General features: G+C 38.5%; 1 protein-coding gene across 1 annotated transcript in view; it reads right to left on the bottom strand.

The window, feature by feature from the left end:
• The window catches only part of POLA1 (DNA polymerase alpha 1, catalytic subunit), a 186,044-nt gene that overhangs the window by 113,335 nt on the left and 46,754 nt on the right, over positions 1–25,955 (bottom strand). The window contains 4 exon segments of the mRNA XM_030234270.2: positions 212–344; positions 1,562–1,767; positions 5,154–5,246; positions 6,811–6,843. Of these exon segments, the coding sequence (XP_030090130.2) occupies positions 212–344; positions 1,562–1,767; positions 5,154–5,246; positions 6,811–6,843 (465 nt within the window).

Here is a 25,955-nt window from a genome sequence, read left to right as displayed (position 1 = left end):
CACAAAGGTGTTATTCTGGAGCCTCCAGCCCCAGTAGGGCTTTTTCCCCCTCAAATTGTAGGATCTTCACATCATGTCCTGAACTATTCAGTACCTAATAAAACTCCTGCTGTTTCACAGCATCACAAGGATTAAAAATATTTTTGTCAGCAGTCAATATATTCAGGAACAGTAAAGTTTTTCTGAGACAGAAAAGTGCAAGATCACTTACCTTGTTTATTTCAAACTGATTAGCAGGGATCTGACCACTGACCACATTTTCTCCAATTTCTATAAGTCGTCTTTGAATATTTTCCACAATTATGTCTCGAGGCTGATCAGAAAGAATCTGACCAATTACATAGCTGCAAAAACAGTACTAAAATTAAGAAAAGCTTGGCACATGCAAAACCATCACAACAGACAATCTTCTCTTTCCCTAGATTTTCTCTGCACATTAAAGAGCCCAAGGATGAAGTCTGATGAAAAATTTTTAGAAATTTACCAGTATATTTTATGTTGTGTTTTATTTATTTAGTTATGTTACTAAAAGCAAATTATTGCAAATAGTTCTAATGTTAAATAAGGATTTGGAATGGGTGAGTGCAACTTTCTATTTTCTTCTGCCATATCATTTTTCCATTTATTATTCCATAGCAGGTATCCTAAGATGGGGGAGAAGAGAACATATCAAGTAAGCAAAGTCTTGCCTATTGCTGCAAAATGTGGTTGGAAGATCTGCCAGCTGCAGAAGAGTTAGTCACTAAAGAACACTCTCCAACATTTGTATAGCTTTAATTACTAATACATTCCTAACTTGGAAAAATTTGCTTCTATTATGATGCATCTTTTCTTAGAAAATGCAAGTCTTAAGAACAGTAAGCAAGTGTGTGGTGTATTTTTACAGATGTGAAAAGTATTCATTTTTGGATACATTTGGACCATGAGCTGTTTAAGTTTTCAAGAGGCATTATACAATGAGTCAGCACCCAGATGACCACCTCTCCACTCTCTTCAATTTTCTTTCTATGATGCTAAATGTGTTACTTCTACTGAATTAGCCCTGTGCAACGACAATTAATAAACAGTCAATCCAGTATCCATCATAATGGCAAAAGGAAAGAGAAGCAGTGGGAAAGGGACCACCTCCTCAGGCTGCACCCAGTGCACTTCCAGCTTTTTCAGAGGGTGCTGAAAGTGCTGAGCATCAGCTTCTTTAGGAAACAAAACATCTGACCTAGAACCTATAACTCCAAATGGTCACGAGCATCATCTACCATCTTCACAAGATTTCAGCTCTGGTTTATTAAATGACATTTACAACACTGACAACTCAAAAGCACAGCTTCCACAGCAGACACAAAACCAGAGACTGAGATTCAGACATTTGGACTTGCACAGATCTAACCTGTTACCAATGTCAGAGGGAAACGTTTACATCTCCTCCAAAAATCAGCCTAACACTGATGTTAGTTTACAACTGTGATCTTCAGGAAACACAGTATCAAATGTTTAGAAAAGTAAGTACAAATGTTTACTGTTTCAAACAGAGCACAGAAGCCAAAGCCACAAAGAAACTTACTTTCCAGTCTGTTTAGCAAGATCACACCAGTCTCTCCGGACTATATCCAGCCCTTTCAGCTCTTGTTTAGTTGTGTATTTCCCATCTCCTGTTGGCTCCACACTCAGAGCAGCATATTTCTTCTTCTTTAACAATAGCAAGGACTTAAAAATTCCATCAATATCGATTTCCAACAATTTGTACAGCTTGTTCACTTCACTTTTGATCTGCAAATGCACCAACATTAACAACAAATGCAACAATTTAACAATGGACAAATTCAATTGTTCTTAAGTTTTAAAACAAGTTACATTACACACTGTGTATTTGCATACACATTTTAAAGACTGGTCAGATATCATTAATTAATTACACACTAGTAACCACGAGGTACTACTAAAATTAAAGTTCACCCATTGACTTTTTCAGTATCCACAGCTTGGTACATCTGACTCCTTAATAAAATCAAGGAAGGCAGATAAACATGACATTGAAGTGACCTTGGAGATAACTGACTCCAGCTCATTTTACTAGAACAGTTATTCCATCTAACCTCTCCCATAAATTAAGCAAACAAGGGATTTCACAGCAGGGACCCACTTCCTAGGCAAAGACAAGAGATGGTCACTCAGACAGAAAAGGCAAATAGCCTTATAGAAAAGCTATCTTGCAAAGACACCTTTCTTTCCTCCCACTCACATCCTAAACCAGGGAGAGGAGAAAAACTATGACTGCAGACCAGAGCTCTTGTGTGTGCATGCTCAGGAAAAACAGGCAAGTTTCTTTTACCCTTCCCCACAATACACCCACCTTTTCCACAGTCTGATTTCCTTGAAAGGAAAACATGAGGTTTTTCTACACACAGACTGCTTTATCTGCATACAAAAGTTTCAAATGGCACTGATATATTGTCTTAACATAGTACCAAGTATCTCTCACCTCTATTCTAAGGGAACAGAAGTGCATCAGCTCAAAACAGCACGAACCTTCAACAACCAACTTTGGTTCCTTCCAGTACACATTTAGCTACTGGCTTAGCTGAAAGCTTCCCACTTGTTTTTTATCTTTTTCTTTTTCATATGTTTTCACTTTATGTTCTTCAACAGCGTATCTGCATATGCCAGGTGTCCTGTTCTGTCTTCATGTTCATGTCCTTTCCTCTACAACTTAACTCACTCTGCTGATTTTCAGGGTCCATATTTACTGTTACTAACACTTTTACCACCAACTATGAACTATCCTCTTCTCACGTCTCACTGAAGTTCTTTTGCCATCTACACACCTTCACCAAGAGGACCTTCAACATAAAATCTCACTGGTTTCCTATCTAGCTTTGAACTCAGATGACCACTTTAACCAAAACCTTCCTTAAAAACTTTTCATTTGTGTGTTACATATATGTGTGTACTTAGTTTTTCTCTCTTAGACCTCTGTACTTCCTATTGCAGGAATTATCATTACTTTGATGTCCCCTGTATATTTCTAAATTTTGAAGGACATCATGAAGCAAAAACCATTTTGCTACAAGGTTCATCTTTTCTTTCTTAAAACAGTCAAACAAATTCTCTGAACATTTTTCTGCAGTTTTTGTTTTCAACTTTTCATTTTTACAGCATGCTAAACAAGTGCTCAAAATCCAGTAAGAGTTCAGAATGTACTGGCAAATCTGATTCACAAGGACACACAGAAAATGAGAAAAAACTTCTGCTAAGCAATGACTGAAAAGGGCATGGATATAAATACTGGAGGGTTAAGGGTGGGAGAGAGCACACACATTAGATGGGGGAATTCAGAAGGGACGCAAGAGAATTTTCTCCAATAAAAACCCAAACTTAATCTCTTGGAGGAATGCTTCACTGCTGAAGACAATTCATAAATTCACACTTTACATCAGAACAGGGGTACACTCACTAACTGCTCTCACTGTAATTGTTTGCATTGAACCTCTGTGCCATCCATACAGCCTACATTAAAGCAAAACTGCAGTGAAAGCAGTGTAAATTATTCCTCACCTCTGAACACAAAACTTTGGGAAAGAAATTATTATGCAGTGGAGCAGAGACATTTCTTGAGAGTGTTCCTCATCAAAACAGACAATTCTTTATCCAGATTTTTTTAATAGGAATTATTCATAACAAGGAAAATGTAAATGATCAAAGTGTTTGCAAAAAAAACAACTGTTACTTTCTTGAGGAATAAACAAACAATCAAGAAATGTGAAATGAGACAGATACAAATCACTTTTTCCTGCCACAGAAAGAATATTGAAAGCCAAAATATCTGCAGTTTTGGTGCTAGGTTTGATTGTGCTGGTTTACAGAGATAAGTTTATTCATTTTTAATATGTTGTACATGATTTTAATCAAAACATATCTTTCTGTCCTTTTTTTGTTAAATTAAAAAAAAACCCTGATACATAATACAGAAGTACAATGGATTAAAAAAGCTTAAGATTTTACTCTCATTAAGCAGCTGACAAGTTCAAACACATACCTATTCTCTCAGAAAACCTGACTGTAATTCAGATGTATTTAACCTATTATGCTTATCCTGTCAGATTTCATTAAAGTTATTATTATTTAACTATCCTCCATAATGTTTAGCCATCAAACGGGAGCACAGGGACAAAAAATAAACCAGAATGAAACCACACACACACAACTGGAGTAAGATTAAACTTTCTTACACACTACTGTATATACACTAGAAATTTTACATAATCTTGCATGTGGCAAACAAAAAAGAAAGACAGCTTTCTACCTTCCAGCAGCCCTCCTGCTACTCAGTTATGATATCAAGTTATTATCCCATTTTCTGCTCCTGAATGCATCTACTTCTAAATGTTCCCACTGGCATGAAGGTAGAAGTATTCTAAAAAACCCTGGAATCACTCTCTGCCTTTAAATTACTTCTGTTTAATACTATACTGAATACATCTTTGCTTTCTTTAGTTTTTTTAGAGTGTCCATAGCTCTCATTTTCATCACAATTTCTTCCATCTTTCAAAAACAGCTTCTCTTACATCTTTTCTTTATAAAGTTCTGAAATATTTCTCACTTCCACAATTTCAGAGAGTCACAAAACTTCCACATCATTGACTGCCAGCTCCTAATCAATCAGATCTCTTCTGTATCTGGTATACCATGAAAATAAATATTTGAACTTACCACTGGAAATCTGGTAACATATTGAGTGTCATACAAATTACATAACTAAATAAAACTAAACTGGGAAATGTCCCTTGTGAAAAAAAACAAACCCAGAACTGTTCATGTTGTAATTGAAATTAACTTGGAGGAGAAATGGTACCTCACACTTTGGTTCACCAAATATGAGATAATCTCCTGCTATCTTAGGATTAGTAAAAAAAGCTTGTTATGCAATGAAATGGTTCATTTAATCACTTTTAAAAATACACAGAATAGCTATACCTGAAAAAGAGCAGGTATAGCTGAGTTTTTACTACTTCATGGGTTCCACACATTGTGAAGCTCTTTCTTATGGCATATTCTCTGCTCGTGCCACAGAATCCTCTCTTAATACCATCTTAATACCACTCAGAGTAACAACACAGACCTATGTAGGAAATCTTCAAAAAGAAAAAGTTCCTTACCTTATTCCCCAGCTTGAAGACTTCATCCAAACTGGTGCTATTAGTGTTTATCATAATGGAATCTGTGTCTCCATAAATCACTTCAAGGTTCATCTAAACAAAAAAAAAAAAAAATTGCTTTGAAAAACAAAGAAGAGCCACTCCATCTTCTACAAGTCTCACATAACTTTCAAGGTTCAAAAATTACCCCTTAAACACTAAAAAGTATACTAGCAAGAAAACGTAAAATAAACTTTTACTGATAGGTCTGTACATTTCATTAAAGCCTATTTGAATTTAAAAAGAATAAAGAAACTTCAGCCACTGATATGTTAAAAAAACCACTGTCCAGTTGTGTACATAATATAAATAGGTAATATTTTACTAATTGAATACTAGAAAAATAAGTCAGTGAACAAGTCTGATCTTGAGAAACAGCAGGAACTCTGATCAGAAATAACTTTGGACTGCTAAGACACAAGAAAATCACTTCCACAAGACTGCTTGGCAAATTCAGACAAGGCAGTCAGCCAAAGGTATGAGCACAGTCAGGCATCCCATCCCATCTGCAGCCATCACAATATTACTGAGGAGAAAAAAAAAAATAAAAAAAATAAAACCCAAAAAAAAACCCCAAACTTAGATTTTCAATTTCAAACAGATCTGTGAAAGCATTGGCCAGTGGATGACAGCAACTGAGAATACCACAGCACTGCCCAGATGAGGCTGCTCTTCTTCACTCTTTCAGATTATGCAGATGGCTTTGTATTTCCATCTTCCCTCTTCCCTCTTTTAACTTCTGCTAATCCAACCATCTGTGTTTGTCCTCCTCTGGGCAGCAGATCTTTCAGGGAATGCTCCTCTTGGAGAAGGATCTTGCTACTAAGACCCACAAGTTTTCTCTTTCCAGGCTGAACTACTGAACAATTACACCCAGAGATGGACACAAACATGTACTGAACCCCTTTTCTTTGACTGACACTCTGCCCCTCCCATCACTTCTGATTCTTGTAACAATTTAAATGCCCTGCTTGGAGAAGAGTGTATTCAAACACCAGCCATTACTTCTGTAATACTCTGGATAATGGAGCAAATTCTAGACAAACTGAGGAACATGAAAAAGCCTGAGGTGCATATGAAAGGCATAGCAAGGAGAAAGGTAAAAAGAAAAATTGCCAACACCAGTAAATGTCACAACAACAACAAAAAAATTGTGCAGATGCATATAATTGCATAATATTAATTTGAAAAAAAAATGAAGACCTGACATTTCCAGTGGTGAAAAATCAATGCAGCTGTAAAAACTGCAACATGGCTATGTCCATGTTAAACTCCACAGAGTCGAAAAACCACCCCATGACAGAATTTAAAGGATGCCAAAAAATACACCATAATAAACCACTAGAACACATGGTGTAACAGGTTTATGAGTAAACTCTAATTAGCACTGTTGCTAATTTGCTTGAAACAGTCCCACATAGGCTTCAAGCAGGGTCCAGATCATATCTGTGGTAGGAAAAGAAAAAAGCTATAATCCATCAGGAAGGATTACATTTGTAAACTAGGCATCCTAAGAAGTGATTTCAGGTCTGTTTGGGTTACAGTTCTCCTGGAATAAAAAAATTTCACCAGGTGTGCTCTTTAAGTGTTGTTGTTTAATGAAAATGCTCAGCATTACCTTCTGCACCATCTCCTTGGTATGCATCAAAATCTGAAATAAAAAAAATAATCAAAGATTAGCGTATGATATAATTACAGGCTAACACAGGCAAACATATCCATTAGGTTGCTAACTCCAAATGCTCTCACCTTTCAAAACAAAGCAAACCACCTCTCTCCTGGCAACACACAGTCACCTCAATACTCCTATTACATGAGTAAATTCTCGTTTGACCTTGTATTAATGCTATTATTAACTCCCCTAAAACAAGATTAAAACAAATCTCAAAATTGCATGTGCATGCACACATTCTACCTTAGGAAAAAAGAACAGAAAATCAAATGGCTTAAATACAAACTAATCAGCAAGTGCCAGAATTAAGTCACTTTCAGTAATTTAGGTCAGTTGTCGCTTTCATATCCATCACCTTATTTCTTGATGTTATTGAATTTTATCCCAAAAACATTCTGTCTGATTCAGTCCAGCCTGGATAGTGCTCACTTTAGAAGACTCAGCCAAAAGGTTGATTACCCTTGTAATGATCTCAAAATGGGTCATCAAAAAGCAAACTCCTTATGGAAACCAGAACTGGGACAAGGAGCTGGGATAAAGACAGGACACAGATCTTGAGTCAAAGGGTGTAACCAGGCTTGTTCCTCAACCAAGAATGCATCCCAAATTCTCCAAATGCTCTGAACAGCACCTCTCTGAACCTGAGAAATAGCTGAAGAGACCTCATGTGAGTAGGCTGCTGCTTCCATCTCTAATAGTGCTCAGCACACTGGAGGGTGGGAAGAGCACCTCATCTGAAGCCACAGTTACAGCTGTAGCACAGAAAAGGGACAATCAAATGAGCTTAATGAAAAAAATAAAAGTGTAGTTGCAGCAGCAGGAAGAGCTTGGTGGATTCTGCACAGCTGCATGATAACCAACATCTGGTCCATTCCTTCTGTCACTTGGCCACAATTCCACTGTAACCTCCATTTCCTTCTTATCAACATCCTGGTGCTCTGCCACACAGCTCCAGATTCCACTCCCTTGGTTTCAGTCCTTTCCATTGCCACTCAGCAGAAACCTCAGTTTTTCTTCAGCCAATCCTGCTAGTAACATATATTTGCATTTTAAATTTTCTTGAGGATTAATCTGAACCACATATTACAGCAAGTCTGTGAGGTGAACCCAAACAATCTGGAACTCGAAATATAGTCAGGCAACACACTATGAACAGCTTACATCAAATTTAGTAACCAAGTCTCACCTTCACTATTTTTCACATATTATATTGCAATACTCCTTGGCCATATTTGCCAAAAGGCAGAATTAAGACTTGTAGTCAAGAAGCCTATGGCAGGAGCTGAGCAGTAGAGATCAGCAGGGATGAGGAAAGAAAAGGGACAAAGAGACAAGAGCTGTCCATGCACAGTAGGAACAAGACCATGTTCAGGGAAATCTCATTACCTTCATAAGGCTAAGGAGTCCAAAATGAAGCCAAGAGTCTTTACTATTGTGATGCTGACTATGCTATCACAGCAAGGAGTTCTGGAAAAGGTAAAATCTCCACCTCTACATAACAGCACACAAACAGGATGACAACACTGTCATTCCTTTAACACCAGTGGCAAGTTTCTTCAGTATTTCAGAACCTTTACAAAACCACAGTGCAAGTATGATTTTTTTGTCTGCAATTATGCACTGAAAGCTATATTCCCCTCAAGGCACTTGAAGACAGGGTCAGTTCCAAACTATGATGTAACTTTGACACAGCTGAACTCACAACACATGTCCTTATCAGGGTTATTCCCCAAGCACGTACGGATATCTATGGATTTACACTCTCTGGGTCAAGTTCAAAACCTTCAGTTGATTTAAAGACCAATCACTGGTGCTGCAAACCAAGCACTCAAGCAATGTGATGCCTGAACTCTGCTGAAGTCCAAAAGTGCAGAAAGCTCAGCTGTCCTCACTCTTCTTTATAGAACAGGAAAATGGTGAGCCTCAACTGCACATTCCTGCTAGGCTGTACCTTTCACTGGAATCAGACACACACAATTCCATTTTAATTGGAAGCCCAAAAAGAGGGTATTCCACTCCTATTCATCTCCTAGTGAGTGATTCAGACATTCGACCCCACCACCTTTCCATGGAGTTTTGAAATTATTCTAAAGACATATCACTGGTAGATGATATTAAATTTCATATGAAGTAGTCAAAATTCCAACATATTCACCACCCCACAACCCTTTCTCTTATGTATTAGCTAACTCCTACAGAGGAAGGTTCTAACTCTCCCCTAGTACTCCAAAAGCAAACAGGAGTCCCTGAAACAAAATTGAAAAATTACACTGAAATGAAGAGTTTATAATGAAAAGAAAGGAAGGCCTATCAATTTTCCCTTGATAATCTCTGGCATTTTTTACTTCACTCTCTGAAATAATTCCATTAATAATTAGAAAGATAACTTTTTTTCTTTTTTAAAAAGGAATACCCCCTACTGAAAAAACTGTCTGGCTGTGCAAAAACCATTTCTCAGTTGTCCCTGAGGAGAGCAGTGGGTGTAGGTAATCACAGCAAGAGGGTCACAGACAAGTTGGCTTCATCAAGTGACTGGCATATGCTAGTGCCACCAGTTCTGACAGGAGATCACTTGTAAGTGCCAACAGCTACAAAACAGAAGGTTATAAAGTATTGCTAAATTCATTAATAAGGCAGTCAGTAGTTATCTGATTTCACAGCAACACCTGCATATTTATCCTCTCATTACCAACTGGATGATGGAATTTTTTCAAGCACATTTCAAAAATGTGCCAATTTCAAGTGTAGAAAAAAAATAAACTTTGTAGTTAATTTTTCCCTTAACAAAGTACAGCTGTTGAGAATAATTGTTCAAGATCTTACCCTGTAATGTCAACTGCAGCAGAACAAAGAGTATTTAATTAGCAAATCTATCCAGTAATTCAACACCTATTATATAAAATGCCTTCGTGATTTTATTCAGGATAATTTGCTAAGAGGGTTATTACTGACATTCAGATGAAATTTAAAATTCCTACGCAAGTCGAGTCATAATAGCAGTAATGATCCCCCCAATCAGGAGATACTGTGTCACACAAGGTTCTTTAGCAATGCAGCAGCCCATTTCCTGACTTCTTAATTCCTGGGCTCAGCTCAGTGAGAGCCCTTCATGCCAATATTTCAGTCAGCAATACATCCTTAATGGGACTCTATTAAAATACCTAGAATAAAAGTGACTTTTTTTTTTTTTGTTAAAGAGAATGACAGCTCTGCTATCATATCAATCCTGAGCAGTTTCTCAGAAATGCACAGCAGAGCAAGGGAGGTGGGAAGACAGAAGAAAGAAGGAAAAGAATAGGAAAAATGGTATTGGGTAGTTTCCTTTTGCAAATAATACTGCACTGCTTATGAGAGCTGGATTGTCTCCTGTTCCAAGTAGGAAGAATTAATTGCCTGGCAACCCATCTGTACAGCCATGCCCCCTCCCCCCAGCAAACATATACTTCTAAAAACCTGTGAACTTCTCAGAACAGTGAACATCTGTGAAACTCTTTTAACTTTTTTTCTTGTAAAAGCAAGACTAGCAACACACATTCTCTCACCCAAGAACTGCAAGTAAATATAAACTTAAAGATCGTAATTGCAGACAAGCCCTCATCAAACTGCAAAATTCCCTGTTCTAATCCTACCCCAACTCATTAATTACTTAATTAAATGAGGTTGTGATTTAAGACAGGGAATGATTAAAAAATATAAATATACAAAGAACAGCTTTACTTTTATTACATCAAGTATTTTTGAAAATCCCTTATTTAAAAACTTCTGAAGAGTACCTTCTGCTGATAGGATGTTTCTGTGGACACAAACTAAGATACAAGAGTTAAAAACCAATGAGAGCATACAAAACTAATATGCTGATGCAAAGATTTCTCCTGTAAGCACACATTTTCTGCAGAATCCTGGGGTCACAGACGTGAAGGAACAGAAGAGAAGATTTAAGAGCCAAATGAAAAGAATGAGCACAATCATTATAAAAACATTGTACCACAGAAGCATACACAAAAACCCAAACAAACAAACAAACAAACCCTACCACATCACTCCTTGTGCATTCACTCTGCACAAGGAGAAAAACAAGCAGCCTTAAGGCTCTGTAAAGAACTGTATCTTTGAAAACTATCTGCAGTTATCTGGAGTAGACCTGATATATTTGTCCACTTCATTTATCTACTTCTGCAATTATGTAATAAGAAAATAATTCTGTCACCTGCTTTAGTAATTCGTATTAGGTATTCCTTCCCATGGGACAGAGGAATAAATGAGATCGAAAAACTTTATTCCAATAACACCACTCCCTACTCTAAGTTTTTCTGAACCTCTGTATTTTTGTAACCTATTCATTAACTTTGTTAGGATTTTGTTTTAAGCAGACCAGCACTGAGAAACCACAGTCACAGGATGCTGTAAAAAGATTTCATTACAGTGGATTTTCAGAAAAGGTTTCTATTGCTGGACAAAAAGGCACATATGCCCTAAGCATAAGTGAAAGAAAGATGGAGGCCTTATTAGCCACAGAGAATGAAGAACAGCAACTCAGACTTTTTATCAGACAACAGAATTGATTTAGAAAAGCTTGAGTGATCAGATTCAAGTAGTTAATAAGTTTGTTTCAAAGATCTTTTACTGAGTATTTGCTGTATTAGACAATGCATCCAAAGTTACATTTCTCCAAAATGTACACTCCTATGAAACATTAACAGCATGAGAAATACACCCAAACTGCCAAAGTTTTTCCTTCTGTGTTGTTTTGGTTTTATTTTTCTTCAGAAATGCTGAAATTAACTGTTCATACTCCACCCAGCAAGCTGACAGACAGTACCACAACTTTCACAGCTTCTGTACAGAACAGCAGTACTGGATGGAGCACCAAAACCTTAGGGAGAATGGCTCCATGGGCTGAAGCAGTGTACACAAAGATCCAGTGACACATGTCTGCACGCCAGGAAAAGGTAGAATCTTTGGCTTCACAAACAACGGAAGATACAAAAAAGGCAGCAACAGAAATGTGCTGAATAATAATAAAAAAAAATTATGTGTACCTTTGTCACATTTTGACAAGAAATGCAAAGATTACAGTAAAACACAGATGATGATGAGAATCAAATTAGAATTTGAAGACAATGTTCACTTGGTGCCAGAAACAATTATATCCTTGAAATTCTACAGTACTTCTATTTCAAGTATTTGTGGTGAGCTTCACTGAAGAGAATGGGAGAACCAGAACTGTTTTCTTATTAAATTGTGAAACTACTGATTTTTCTACACAGTTTATAAAATTTGCTTTAGTACAGCATGGTTTGTAATATACACAGTATATTACAAACCACGCTATACTAAAGCAAATTTTGCCTATTTTGGAAAGTGTTATTTTCGTATTAGGATGAAAGAAAGAACAATGAAACACACTCTTAAAGGCACTGAACAAAATAAGAAAACCCACAAACAAAAACAAATAAAAAAACAAGCAAGCAACAACAACAAAAAACAACAACAACAAAAAAGAAACTAAATAACACACAAAACTTCCATGTTGGAAATTATTTTACAGTCTCAGAACAGAGAAATTGAGGGCTCAACAATAAAGCTGAACACTTGAGTGCATAGAAGGTAACTGACCTGGCTCTGACCCACTTCCCAGAAGTGTTCTGTGTTCCCAGAAGCAGCAGGAATACAATGACCATGTGATAACTAGCTGTGAAAAATGTTGGTACAGCCCGGGCATCTCCTAACCCTCCAGAGAAACCAAAGACAGGGACAGTTCCTAGAGCAGCACCAGGGCTCAGCCCACCCATGCTGTTATTTTCTAACTCATTCAAAACTGACCACCTAAAATGAAGGAGCAAGGATCCCTGTACCACTTAATGAAGAAACAAAATCAACAGCATTTAAAATCCCTTGAAGAATGTGGTACAAGTCTTGGCTCATTAACTTTTATGATTCTCTTTATTGCAAAGCATTAAATAAATTTGTGCTTAACACACATTTTGTACTTGAACTATGAGATGCAAAGGTAGCTTTGCCTAGTAAGCTGACTGCAACTGTATCAAAAGGTAACTCCACAACAAACTACAAGTAAAACCCCTCCTAATTAAGAAAGTTTGTGATGCTTGTCATATTCTATTTCCTAATAATACCAAAAAATATGAGTTATTCAAAATTTAAATGCGTATGCATTCTCCTTAGAGAGAAAACAACAGCATTTGTTTCAGTGGAATGAACAAACATTTAGAAAAGCTTTACTTTGCTTTGTTTCCCAAACTGAACAAGTTTAACCCATTCAGCAAAATAAAAGCAGTCTTTCACTAGAAAAAAAAACTACAAGAACAATAAATAATTGAAATTAATTACTAATAAACGAAGGTTTCCTTTTTAGTCAGACAAGTTAAAATCCAGTCAAGGTTTAAAACCAGAGCACAGAAATTTTCATCTGAATAACAGCAAAATCTGTTCCAGAGTAGGGAATAATATCCATAATAACCATATCATCCTCCACACAAGGTTTAAAACTACAGTGTTAGAAGTTATCTTTCGAAAATATAAGCACATCTCTCAATCTCGAAGTGACAGAAATGGAAGTACTGTCCCATGCCCAAGAGAAGTTACTCTCACAGCCATACAAATAAAAGCCCTGGAGAAATCAGGGAGTATGTCTCAGAATCAGTAGAGAAGATGGCTTTTCAAAAACATTAAGTATGCCTATAAAGCTGAAAAAGAAATAAAACTAATACTCCAAAGAATAAACATTTTAAAGCAGTAGATGACAACAAACTCCCTGCAAATCAAATCTTCCTACCCTCTGTTTCTGGGGGTTTTTTTGTTGGGTTTTTGTTGTTGTTGTTGTTTTGTTGTTGTTGTTGGTTTTTTTTTAATAAAAAGCAAAAAAAACAGAATTAAAACTGTTCTAAGATTCTCCTGGTCAGCATCTTTTAAGTAATAACCACAACTGTGTGCTTGGAGAAAAAGGAAGGCCTGGGAGAAGACAAGCAAGTGCTAAAGAGAAAAACAGATGCAGAACACACTTGCACTATCTGATGAGCATTCTTAAAAGAAAAAGGCCTTCTACTGAACAATACAGCCTTTTCCTTCAAGAACCATAGGTATTTTGCAATAGCTACACTAAAAAGAACAAGGCAATCTATGACTAGATACAGGTAAGATCCACTGAAAATGATCCTGACATTTTGTAGGAGATAAGAGGACATGGTAGACTTGGTAATGAATAGATTGTTTGTGGATGTTGTGTCCATCAAAAAATCTTTATAAGTGGTTTGAACTGCTTTAAAACTGTTCTTTCATTTTGACTAAGTGATTGTCTATCAAAGCAACATTTATGCAAATTCAGAAAAGTATTTTAGCCTCTAATTAGCCTCCAAAGAAAGTTCTCTTACCTAATTTCTTAAATGTCATGCAGGATTTTCATGAAGCATATAATTTTGTTTCATTAAATTAGATATATTTAGACAACACGACAGGTGTTTTTATAAAGTTAAACAATACTTATTCATCCTCCGTGGTTGCAGCTGATGTCAGCACCAAGAATTCCTTGGACAAGAAAGGATCCATTTGCCTAAATGGGGCAAAATTATCCGTGCCAACAGGCTTGCCAGGCTGGCAGGAGAGCCTTGAGCCAGCACTGAGGAGAGGGGCAGGAGTGTATGTCCGTGCTGGCAAGCAAAGGGTGGGATATGTGAGCAGGAAGGACCATGTAACCAACAGCAAGGGGGCCTCTTCAAGCATGTCCATGTAAATAAGGGAGTGCCTCCAGCACAGCGTTACAGACAAAGCTCTGGCACTTTCCAGGTCACGTCTCTGCTCTGAAGGAAAGGACCATTCTGAAAGACTTCAAAATAATCTGCTTCAGATCTAACAGATTATGAGCCTCAAAGACTAAGCAAGAAGTTCCTGTACATTCTGCTTCCCAACTATACTGGGATGTTCAAGGTTCCACCAAAGCTACTCAAATGCAAAAGATGAGAGATCAAGTGTATATGAATGCCTAGAGGGTTCACAGCTGTACTTAAACCCAGCTCCAGTTTAATTTTTCATTTACCCTTAGAGTAATAATAAAAATTGTTGTGATATGTTTCCACTTTATCTTATGTATTCAGGCTATTTTACAAATGCCTATGGACTTTCCTCCTCTCTGCTGTCAGCCAGGACCACCACTCCCTGCCATTCTGTCTTACATTGCATCTAAATCTTCAGTCCCATAAACCCATGTCTTGTTGGGATACTTCCTCTAAGCCCTCAGACATAGCTCTGTGTGCAGATTTCTCATCTCTTTTAGCAGTGTGGTAAAAGCCTTTTTAGGTGGTGCCAGGGGCAAAAAACCTTATTCAGGAGCCACTGAGGTCCCTCGGTCTGTTCAGCCTGGAGGAGACTGAGGGGAGACCTCACTGCAGTTACAACTTCCTTGTGAGGGGAAGAGGAAGGGCAGGCACTGATGTCTTCAGTCTATGACCAGTGAAGGGAATGGCCTGAAGCTGAATCAGGGGGGTTTAGGTTGGATAACAGGAAAATGTTTTTCACCCAGAGGGTGGTTGGGCTGCTCAGGGAAGTGATCAGAGCACCAGCCTGACAATGCTCTCAGGCACATGGTGTGATTCTTGGGGTGTCCTGCACAGGGCCAGGAGTGGGACTCAAGGATCCCAATGGGTCCCTTCCAACTCAGCATATTCTGTGATTCTATGAAAACAGTTTCAGCTCTACATGGCACGCTTAACATTTTTTGCTTAAGGCAGGACCTAGTGATTGCTCCAAAGATTTGAAAATACCATGAGGAACACACATGGTTTACAGCACTTGATGAAGCTGGACTGGATAGATGGAAAGAGCTCCTGACAGTCTGTCAGAGCCAGACACAGTCTTTTTAGATTATCTCTTAAAAATGAGCTTCCTGAATTCCCTAGATATGTCTGACAAGAAAACCAACAACCAACCAAAGCCCAAGACAGAGCTCGTCAGGATATGAAAGACGCTCCTAGAAAAAAGTAAGCATTTACAAAGCATGTCAGAAATAAAATCTACTAACCAACCAAACAATTGTAAGATGTAAAATGTAGAAATAACATTTTTTTAAAAGGCTCATTTAAGCTTTTTTAACTATTTTTAAACTAACTACAAAAGAAAATTACTAGTTAACAATCCTAAATTGCTTGTTAAATAGGGCTTGCAACTCCAAGTCAGGAATAGGAACTGTAGGGTGGGGTGGGGAACTTCACCTTCCAGATTTTTCCTGTAAGGATGTACAGGAATAAAAGGGTGCCTATCACTGGAAGCTATTGCCTATCCACAGACATTCACCACACCACATTTATCATAATCATCTAAGAGCTAACAGAAGAACCATACTTTATGTCAGAGAGCTCCTGCAGAAACAGAAGTATGTCCCATGAAATTTTGGGAGTACTCCAATTGAGAAGAGATGAGCTTCATGTAAAAGCAAATTCCTGAAAGGGACCACCTTATTATCAGCCTTTAAGGTTTCAGCAGCTAGTGGTCATTTGGCCAACCACCCATAACTGTAGTATAGGGCACTTTTAATACCTTCATAGCCCAGGACACTTGTGCTGTTTTTAAAAACAGAACGAGGTTAGTGGCTTATCAATGCATACAGTTTCATTTTTCAGGACTATGAACTTGTGCAAAGAAATTATCATTTTAGAAGTTTCTTTTCTGCATTAGTCTGTTGTTAAGCACTCCACATACAGCCCACCCATTTCAGTATTTAGAGGTTTGAAATGAACAGCAGTATGGCTTCATTACTAATGAAGCCAAGTTGCTAAGCTGTCATTGTACAATCCCACAGGACATGGATTTGTTTGTTACTTGTAAAGAATATGGAAATTTGAAGACTAAGAAAACAGACAAATGTATTTAACCTTTCAGCATGACCCTCTAGGAATCCAATCCAAATACTGACTTTTAGCCACATAACAGATTAAAGTAGTGGAGTTTTGCCACTCATTCAATCCACATAAATCACATAAAAAGATACTGCTCAACAGGAATACATTTTTATTCTAATGATGGAAAAACCTTAATTACAAATGCAAGTTAAGCATGCTACCTCCATAAATCCATTACTACAAGAGAGGCATGCTGATTATTTTTTAAATCTTTAATTTGTCATTTAGACCTACTGTTATCTCATTTGTAAAGAATTCAAAATACATTTGCACAAAACTAGATTTCTAAAACATTAACAATGTTTATAAATGTCTCACTTATTTCCCTACAATTTGACAGGATTGATTTCGTGCTACATACTTCAACTCAATCAATCTTCGACTTTAGAAATTTTCATTTAAATTCGTCATCCCACAAATTCTGTTAAAAGAAAGAACATCACAACCTAAAGGTTTTGTTTAATCTAAAAACATAGCTAATAAGCTTTCCTACTACTTATTACAGGAGTTTGAATTGTTAATAAAAAACTCAGCTTTCACTCATATGCCAAGGAAACCTTCTTTCAAAGCTCTCTCTTGCTCTCACTTTTCAGTTAAAGTAGAAAGCACCAGCACTGATTAACATTATTGTCACACCAGTCATTCAATATCCTCATTAGAATTATATCTGAAATGAGACCTGCAGGGCCTTGAGTTTTAGTGCCAAGATAATAATCCAGCCACAAGCACTGGTGGACAGTGGCTTGATTTCATCCACTGCTATTGCAGATACAAATGTTGCTAAGCTCCTTTTTAATGCCCTTAGGTAACTAGAGGTGCCTAAAATAACAAACAAACAAACAAACCCACCAATCCCCAAAACAGAAGCAAATATCATGATGTGCTGTAGGAATAAAAATCCCTGTAAGAATTGAATTATGAAAAAAAAAATTAATCACAAAACCACAGCCTGGCTGAAGTTGGAAGGGATCTCTGGAGGTCATCTGGTCCAGCTCCCCAGGTTGGGCAGGGCCACCTGGAGCTGGATTGTCCAGGGCCATGTTCAGACACCCCTGAGTATCTCCAGTGATGGAGACTCAACACATTCCCTGGGTGAGCTGTGACAGGTCTCAGTCACCCTCACCACAAAAAAGTATTTCCTGATGTTCAGATGGATCTTCCTATGCGCCTCATTCAACAAAGGAAACCAAACCAAACAAACACACACACACAAAAAAATCTATTACTAAAATGACATAAATGCCATGAAAAAAGCCCACAGATATTCACTTGAGAGGGCTGAAGAATATAGAGTGCCTATTAAAAAAAAGAGAAAAAAATGAGGAATATTGAACTTTTTACATATTAAAAAATACATTAACTCTGTTGGATTAAAAAAAAAAAAAACCCAACAAAATACACCTGCCCACCAATCTCCAAGACACTGTAGAGATATTGCTGCTTTCTGAAATAGGTCACACTAATTTTGGTAAGTCTTGATAAGCTGTGAAACAAGAGACTTTAAAGTATTTTCCCAGCAAATATACATGAAACATGACTGATAAGAGAAGCCTGTTCTCCTGCAGGTCATGTTCATTTCTGAGACACAGTATCCCAGAGGCACCTTATGCTTATGAACCCGCACATTTATTTTGACCATATGTATGCATACAATTATTGGAAGATATTTAATATACAAAGTCAAGAACCAACCATTATTTGACCGAGATTAATGAAAATCTTACCCTAAAATATGTTCTAGAATGGACTTCACTGCATCCTTCTCAGGCTTACAACCTTATGATATTGGCATCCACCATCTTAAAAGACTGACAAGAACCTTGACAGTTCTCTTCCTGGCCATCACTGTGCAGTTATTCAGACTAATTCCATTTAACTATGATATATCAACTGTCCCATTCACCTGAACTGCTATGATTTTTTTTTCTGTTTAAGTTCTGGCTTTTCATGAGCACTTGCTCTGCTACAATCTATCACATAAGAAACTGTCAAAAAGCTGAAATATGGCAAATTCAAAGTATTTGAATATTTATTTGATTAAAGTATAGAAGATTATCCTTATTTGGTTAAAGTACAGAAGATTATCCAGTAGAAGAGAAAGGTAATTAACATCTAATTTCAAAGCTTTTCAAAAGAGCCTCATCCCAACCACAGTAAGAGATCTACACTAAAGAAGTTTCTCATTTTCATTCAAAAAGGCACACCTGGCAGACCAACAGTAACCGTAGGAAAGAGAAAACAGAAGACAAAGAGGCATTCAGATCAAGCAGAAAACATGTACCCCACCTTCTCCCACATGTGCTTGCAGTCCTATCATCAAGTAAGTAACATCTGACTAAATGAGGTACGCTCACCCTAACAGAGAGAGGTAATTTAACAGGTTAGATAGAGGAGAAAAGATATTTAAATTGCCTGGAAGCTGAGAAATAAAAACAACTTACAAAGTCTGTAACACACAGACTTTTAGAGTGATTCTGAAAACGGTTTGCCAACACTGCTGGTGGCTGAATTTTCAAGCCTTAAAACAAAATCATTGTGCAGGTAATTTTTCAACAATGGCAAAGCAAAATCTCCAGGCTAAGCTGGTGATTTACAATGGACCTGTCTTTCAACAGGTTACAAAATTCTCAGCAATGACACCATGTGCAGCTGGGTCTTCTGCAAAAGAAGTTGCCGACTTTGGGAGAACATCAGCTGTCTCTGGTACTAAACATTTTAATTTCCATATACTTCAAGCACCTTTTTCTCCTAAGGCTTTCCACCGTGCTGCAGAAGACACAGTAAGCAAAACAAGAGGGCAGGCAGTGGGAAAAAAGACCAAAAACTTCTACAGGATCCTTCAAGGACATGACAAGTTTTTCAAGTATCTTAGTAATAAAAGGAAATGGTCCATATATTACAGGAAAATGCCAAAAAAGTTGTTACCAATACAGAAATTCTACGTGATTAGAAGAGAAAAAATATTGGCTAGTAATGAGTCTTCAAAAACTGGGTTAACTAACATGACTGAAAATCAGTTTGAGGCTCATGTCTGCCTACTGAAAAAACAATGATACAGGAAAAACAGCAAACTCTTTGCTTGTCGTATCAAAGGACGACATTTCAGAAAAACCACCTCTGATCTCAACAGAGACCAATATTTGAGGGGCTTAGGAGGCAGATCTTCCATTCTAATGCTTCCCTATAGGGAAAACAGGGCCAGCTAATTCCAAGAAACACAGATGTCCCATGAATCCAAGTCACGAGTCCTTAGTGAACACCTGAATGGAGGAGGTTATATTTTAAGATAAGCTGTCCCTCACCCCACCCCCCACCAAAATAACAGATGTATCTTGGTGCAGAAGCAGCTTCAGAAAAATACTCCAATTGCTGCTCCTGCTGCGGGGACAGGAATTTATGATGGGCTGCGGGAAGCACCCCACTGGCCTCAACTCTGAAACACCAATGAGGGCTGCACTGCAAAGGACTTGCACACTGTGAGGGACTGCCAAGCACACCATAAAGCAAGAACACCAAATTACAATCCTAATCTTGCTTCCAAGCCCTGTATTTTCAGCCCTCAGCAAAGATGGTTTTTCCCCCCACAGAAAGCATTAGGTGTCAAAAGGTTCATAGACTTGGCTCACTGATTGATTCCTAGTCTGATTTGTAAGGCTAATTAAGACATGGCCAAACTGTGTCCATATCTTACTTAACATTGGTGTTCAAGCAAGTATCACACAATCTGATTAAAATTGACTAAAATGTCTTACTTCAGTAATCACTTAGAATGAATTTTACATTAGCAGGATCAAGCACACGTCAGGCCCCAGTGGAAATGAAAAGGGCTTATAGTAATAGGATTTATAAATCCACCACATTAGGTTAATGGCTAAATGATTTACATATAACTTTTCCCCCTCCTCCTCACCCTTCAACTCGCACACAAAAAAAATTCCTATATTTGGCACTTTTAACGACAAGTGTCAAGGCAAAAACAGACGTTCTTTTTAATTAGCTGAAAATTAAAAGCCACAAGTGATCCTTCATTAACTCTTTCATTGCAGAAATAATGAATTAGATTTTTATAAAGCCAGAATTCTTGAAGACCCTAACGAACCTTTTCAAACAACCACAACGAGTTATCTACATGCGCATAATGAGCCTCAAATGGTTTGAGCCAATAAATATGCAACTGATAGAGCGAGATCCTTATTCCTTATAAAATTGTCAGTAATGGGAGTTTTTCATGTGACTATTTTCAATTGCAGAGAAGACTCTAAAAGCCCTTGCTCTTTCTCAGCCAGTAATTCAATCCAACAGTTAGCAGCAGTTACTAATGACACCAGAATATAGATGGCTTAAAGCCAACCCTCCCTCTTCGCAAGTGCTGGAATGTCCTACGCCATGTGGTAAACCAGGTGCTTTGTTTTGTTCTTTTGGCAGCTGAAGCTTTCATTTTCTCGAAATTTGAAAACAAAGTCATTCAGCTGAGCCCCTACAGCAGCAGTCACTTGCATCTGCTTCATGAACAGGATATAAACACAGAATAAGTCCATCTGCAAGTCCTACCTGTCTCCTGCCTCTCTCAAAAGCCAATACTTAGGTCAGGTGAGAAGAGTGAAAGTTCAAGTTAAATGCATACCACTCTTTTGTTCAGCAAAATTAATTAAAAATTTTCAGTTAACAAGGTCAACATTTCTTAATGATACAGTGCTTTGCATTTCCAGGTCACTGTACAGACATCAATAAAAGAATCCAACACCAGGATTAAGGTTAACTGCCAAGACCATATGTTTTAACATAATTTATCAAGCATCTACCTATTGTCACCAAGCACAGTTACATTATCATCACCTCACTTTCCTTACATGGCATTAGAAGGACTGACAGCCAGTAAAGCAGCACCCCTCCTCTCCTTTATAGCCCAGGTTAGGAATACAGTGTTCCCTCCACATCCAAGGTACCAAAAAGGCTGGGTTTATGGATATCAGTCTGCTTCTCTTGGGAAATTACGGCAAGTTGGTTTTGTTCCAAACAAGGACTGTGTTAGATGAAAGCACCTCACAAGGAAGCTGCCTGTTTTCCAGCCCCGGCCTGGTGGCACGACAATAGCAGCAGCAGAGTCTGTCCCTGGTCCTCTCTTCTCCCTTGGCCACCAGGGTATCAGGTTCACATTCTTTCCCCACAAACACTTGTCCTGTGTCACACAAAAGAGTGACCAACAAACCTGATACAGGGCCGTTAAATTCAGACAGCAAGGCACCACACAATGACCTTTAGAAGAACGATATTAACAGGTGGCTGGTGTCTAATACAAATAATTATATTACACTTTAGCAGCATGGACCAAAGTGGAAACACATTGTCTTGTCATCAGCAATTGAATAAGCCAAAATAATGTTACCAGAATACCCTTTTAACACTCCCCTGTAACCTCCCCAACTACAGAGATCACCTCCTGTGGCAGAGCACGGTCGATGAGATCCCAAATATGTCACTAAGTATTTCATATGAAAATTTCTCCAGGGTGTCTGACCTTTCCCTCTCTAAGCAAAACAGGAACCTCCCTGCCAGCCTTTGGATGATCACACAAGTAAATTCAAGCACTGCTTATGAATTTACCTTGTCTTTCCTCTTGGAAGCAGTCCACTAGAAATACATCCCTCCTTCAATCAAAAAGAAGCTCAGCAAAGTCCTTCAAAACCCGTAAGAGAAACCACTACAAGTGATCAAATTAATTCCCCCTGCTCCCTAATTAGTTTTCCAACATCAATCATCTCAAGTTAGCAACAGTTTTCACCAACCTTTAACCCTGAGACCAGTCACTGTTTTGACAGGACGGGCAGCTGTGGCAAACAGCCACAACATTTTGGGGCAGACGGCGATTTCTGACCACATCTACAGCCAGGCTGCACCTTGCAGGGGCCACAGGGGGCCCTCGGCACGACCCCCTGGCCCTGGCAGGGCTTGCAGAGCCCAGCACATGCCACTGGCAGCCCTGGCTGCAGCGGGGCCAAGCACCAGATCAGTTTCCTGTCAGCTGCGACATGGCCGACACTTAAGCTGCCCAAAGGCTTCTCATTCTTCATTTCAGAAAGGGGAGGGCAGGTTCAAGGACACTCCAGCCTGTCTAGAGTAGAGCAGGGAGAAAACCAGGAAATCACACCTCCAAAACAACAGGGTAAGTGGTAACAGACAGCTCAAACCTCTACACACAGATGGATGGTGAAAGTACTTGGGGATGTAACAAAAAACTGCCTACAGAGAAATACACTACTTAATCTTCCATGTAATGGTGCAAGTCCCCTCAGCTCCTGCAGCAACAAGCCACAAGCAGTGTGTGCATTGGGGAGCTGCCAGCAAACTGCTCAGGTGGGCTGAAAGTGCAGTGCAGGAAAGAATACACAGAACATGCCGACCACTACACATGGCCAGAGTGTCCTGACAGATCCAGAACAACATCCCTTCCCTTTATCCCTCCAGGGAAAAACAGGTGCTTGCTCTCTCCACAGAAATAGGCCCTTGCATTTGATCTAGCCAGAACACAAGCCAGAGTCTGGGCAGCAAATCCCATTTTTGTACTCTGAGAAGACAGTTTGGAACAGTCAGCTGGATGCTGCTGGCTGGCACCTGCACCATCCTGGTGTTCAGTAGCAGCCTGCTCTCCCCTCCTGCATCCCCTCCTCACCTACCCCAAACACCTACCTCATCATAGGTCAAACAGGTGGGAGAGCTGACTTTTACTCACAGCTTTGGTAACACAGCTCCAGGCTCCCCCCTTAATCTATAACCAACGTGGCATTCAACTTGAAAGCCTTAGAAATGAGAGCAGTGGTTATGGCAAATTTGGGAAGTGATAAAAAACATAAAACGTGGATGTTTTGGCAGTGGAAACACTTTGGGAAGGAGAGAAGACGAGAGAGGGAGACATTAAAAAACAGAATTTACAACGAAGGCAAGTCAGCAAGACGCAAAATTCAGTTGTACAACGCACCTCCAATGTTTTTATACAGGTAAAAGCATGTAAGCCCTGTTCCTAAGATCTTTCCTCCACCAAAAAAAAATCCCACCCTAAAGAGTCATAGAATGGCTTGGGTTGGAAGGGATCTTCAAGATCATTTATCATCCAACCCCAAGTATCATAGAGCATCCAGAATCCCATACACTACAGGGGCATGACTAAATTGCCCTATAACAATATGCTTATACATACAAATCAATGCACCATTTCAAGAGTTACTTTTTGGTATGTTAAGGTAAAAGAAAATCAGGGAAGAGGAAAGAGAAAAACAAATATAATTAGAACGACTTATTTTCTAAATATTAACTATGTGACACTTGGGGTAAGAAAGCACTTTGGTTTTTTTTTCCTGAGCCATGCTCAGGCACTTAGGCCTGGTATAATTCACCCATTCTTAGTTTCTAATTACTTAGGACCCCCTTGTGGGCTCAGGCACTGGGATTAACAATGCTTTGCTGCACATGAGGAAATGTCTCTGACCACCAACTATATCCAGAGTAGCTGCATTGGGACAACACAGTCTTCAGTCATGGCACAGCATTCAGCCACCAGTGTCACAGGGTCCCCTTCTTCACAAGGGCTTGTCTGCTATCCAAAAAACCTTGGACCACTCCAATAGCAAAAGCCCTCAAGTCTCCAATGTATACTTCAAAAATGTTCCCCAGCTAGTACCAGAAAGCTCATTCAAAGAGTCTGCAGTCCAGCCTCCCTTCTGGTCCCAACCTCCTATTTCACTCAAGAGCCTTAAAAACTGGCAACTTGCAGTAAGCATTAAAACACTAAAAGCTGCAGGAATTACTCATTTAAAGATACTTCTGTTTACTACATCAGGAACTTTTCAGTTTAAAAATTTTATTTAATCCCATAAAAATTCATGGTACAAGGTACTATCCAGAAACCATAAAAGCACACAAAAATTATTAGCATATTCAGAGGTTAATTATAGCACAGGTAATTCAATCCCTCCTAAGCACAAGTATGATCTGAGGAAAGAGACAAACTGATGTCAGAGTTATAACAATAAAATAAACAGTCAACACTTCAAGACTGAGCTAAGACAAGGGAACCATCACTTTTTCCTTGCAAATGCTTTACACAGATGCACACCACAGCAAAGCAAACTCAAGATATCAAATCATGCACACATGGGTAGGAACTACCTGAAGTATTTCATAAACATTTAGTACATAAACAAAGAAACCTCCCTGCATTAAACAAGGAAAATAATAAAAGGTCCAATTACTGAATACTCATTTTTAAGTACAAATATTTTTATGTTATGCCAAATGAGTAATAGACAGTTCCTCTCCTGCCAAGCACACACGACTTGTTACAACTGCATAGAGTTCCCTTCATGAAAGGCATCCATTTCATTAAAATTTTATCCAAAATGTCACATAAATTTCAATGTTTCACTGTGGCAGAAGACTGCAGAGATTCCTTATTGACCTTCCTTAATCACACATGGGCCATAAAATTTAACTAAATAGTCTACAAGCTTGTAACTTCAGCCTGAGTGACAGCATAATTTTTAGAAGCAAAGCATGGGACCTTGATTTAACACAAATTATGGGAAATCCTCCACCACCTTCATGCAATTCCTCCACCATGAAGCTAAGAACTGAAACATGGCTCATTTATGCTGCCAACTCTGAATCTGCACCAACTAATACCAGAAACCGATTATACAAGAGAATTTGTGCCACAGTGAGGAGGAAAGAGAATGAAGAGATGCATTAGAAATTCCAAATTGATTCAGAAACCTTTGAGACATCAGACATCTACAACATTTTGGTTCTTGGTTCCGGTGACTAGCAATGGTCTCTGTCACAGCAGGAAGCCCAAAAAACACAACTGCTTCAAGGCTTTATGGAGCAAAACTGCAGCAGCCTGTAGACTGCTGCATGGCAGAATGATCTGCTAAGAAATCCAGCCCAGCCCACTAAAACACTCATCATATAATTCTACTCATAAGGATGGATATCTTGCTATCTTTTTAAACAAAGTGAAGTTGGGTTATCTTGGTTTTTGGTTTGTTTTTTTTCAACTTCACTGGCCATGATAGATACTTGTTCCTCATTGAGCCTCATTTCAGGGCACTTCTCACTACTGCCTTAAAAATAATCCATGCTTCAAAGCCAACTTCTGGGGAAAATTGTATTTTGTTGGCTCAGAGCAAT

The sequence above is a fragment of the Serinus canaria genome, chromosome 1 (assembly GCF_022539315.1).
Source record: "Serinus canaria isolate serCan28SL12 chromosome 1, serCan2020, whole genome shotgun sequence".
Lineage (NCBI taxonomy): Eukaryota > Metazoa > Chordata > Aves > Passeriformes > Fringillidae > Serinus > Serinus canaria.
The sequence above is the reverse complement of the archived record's forward strand: the minus strand, read 5'-3'. Positions and strand labels throughout refer to the sequence as shown.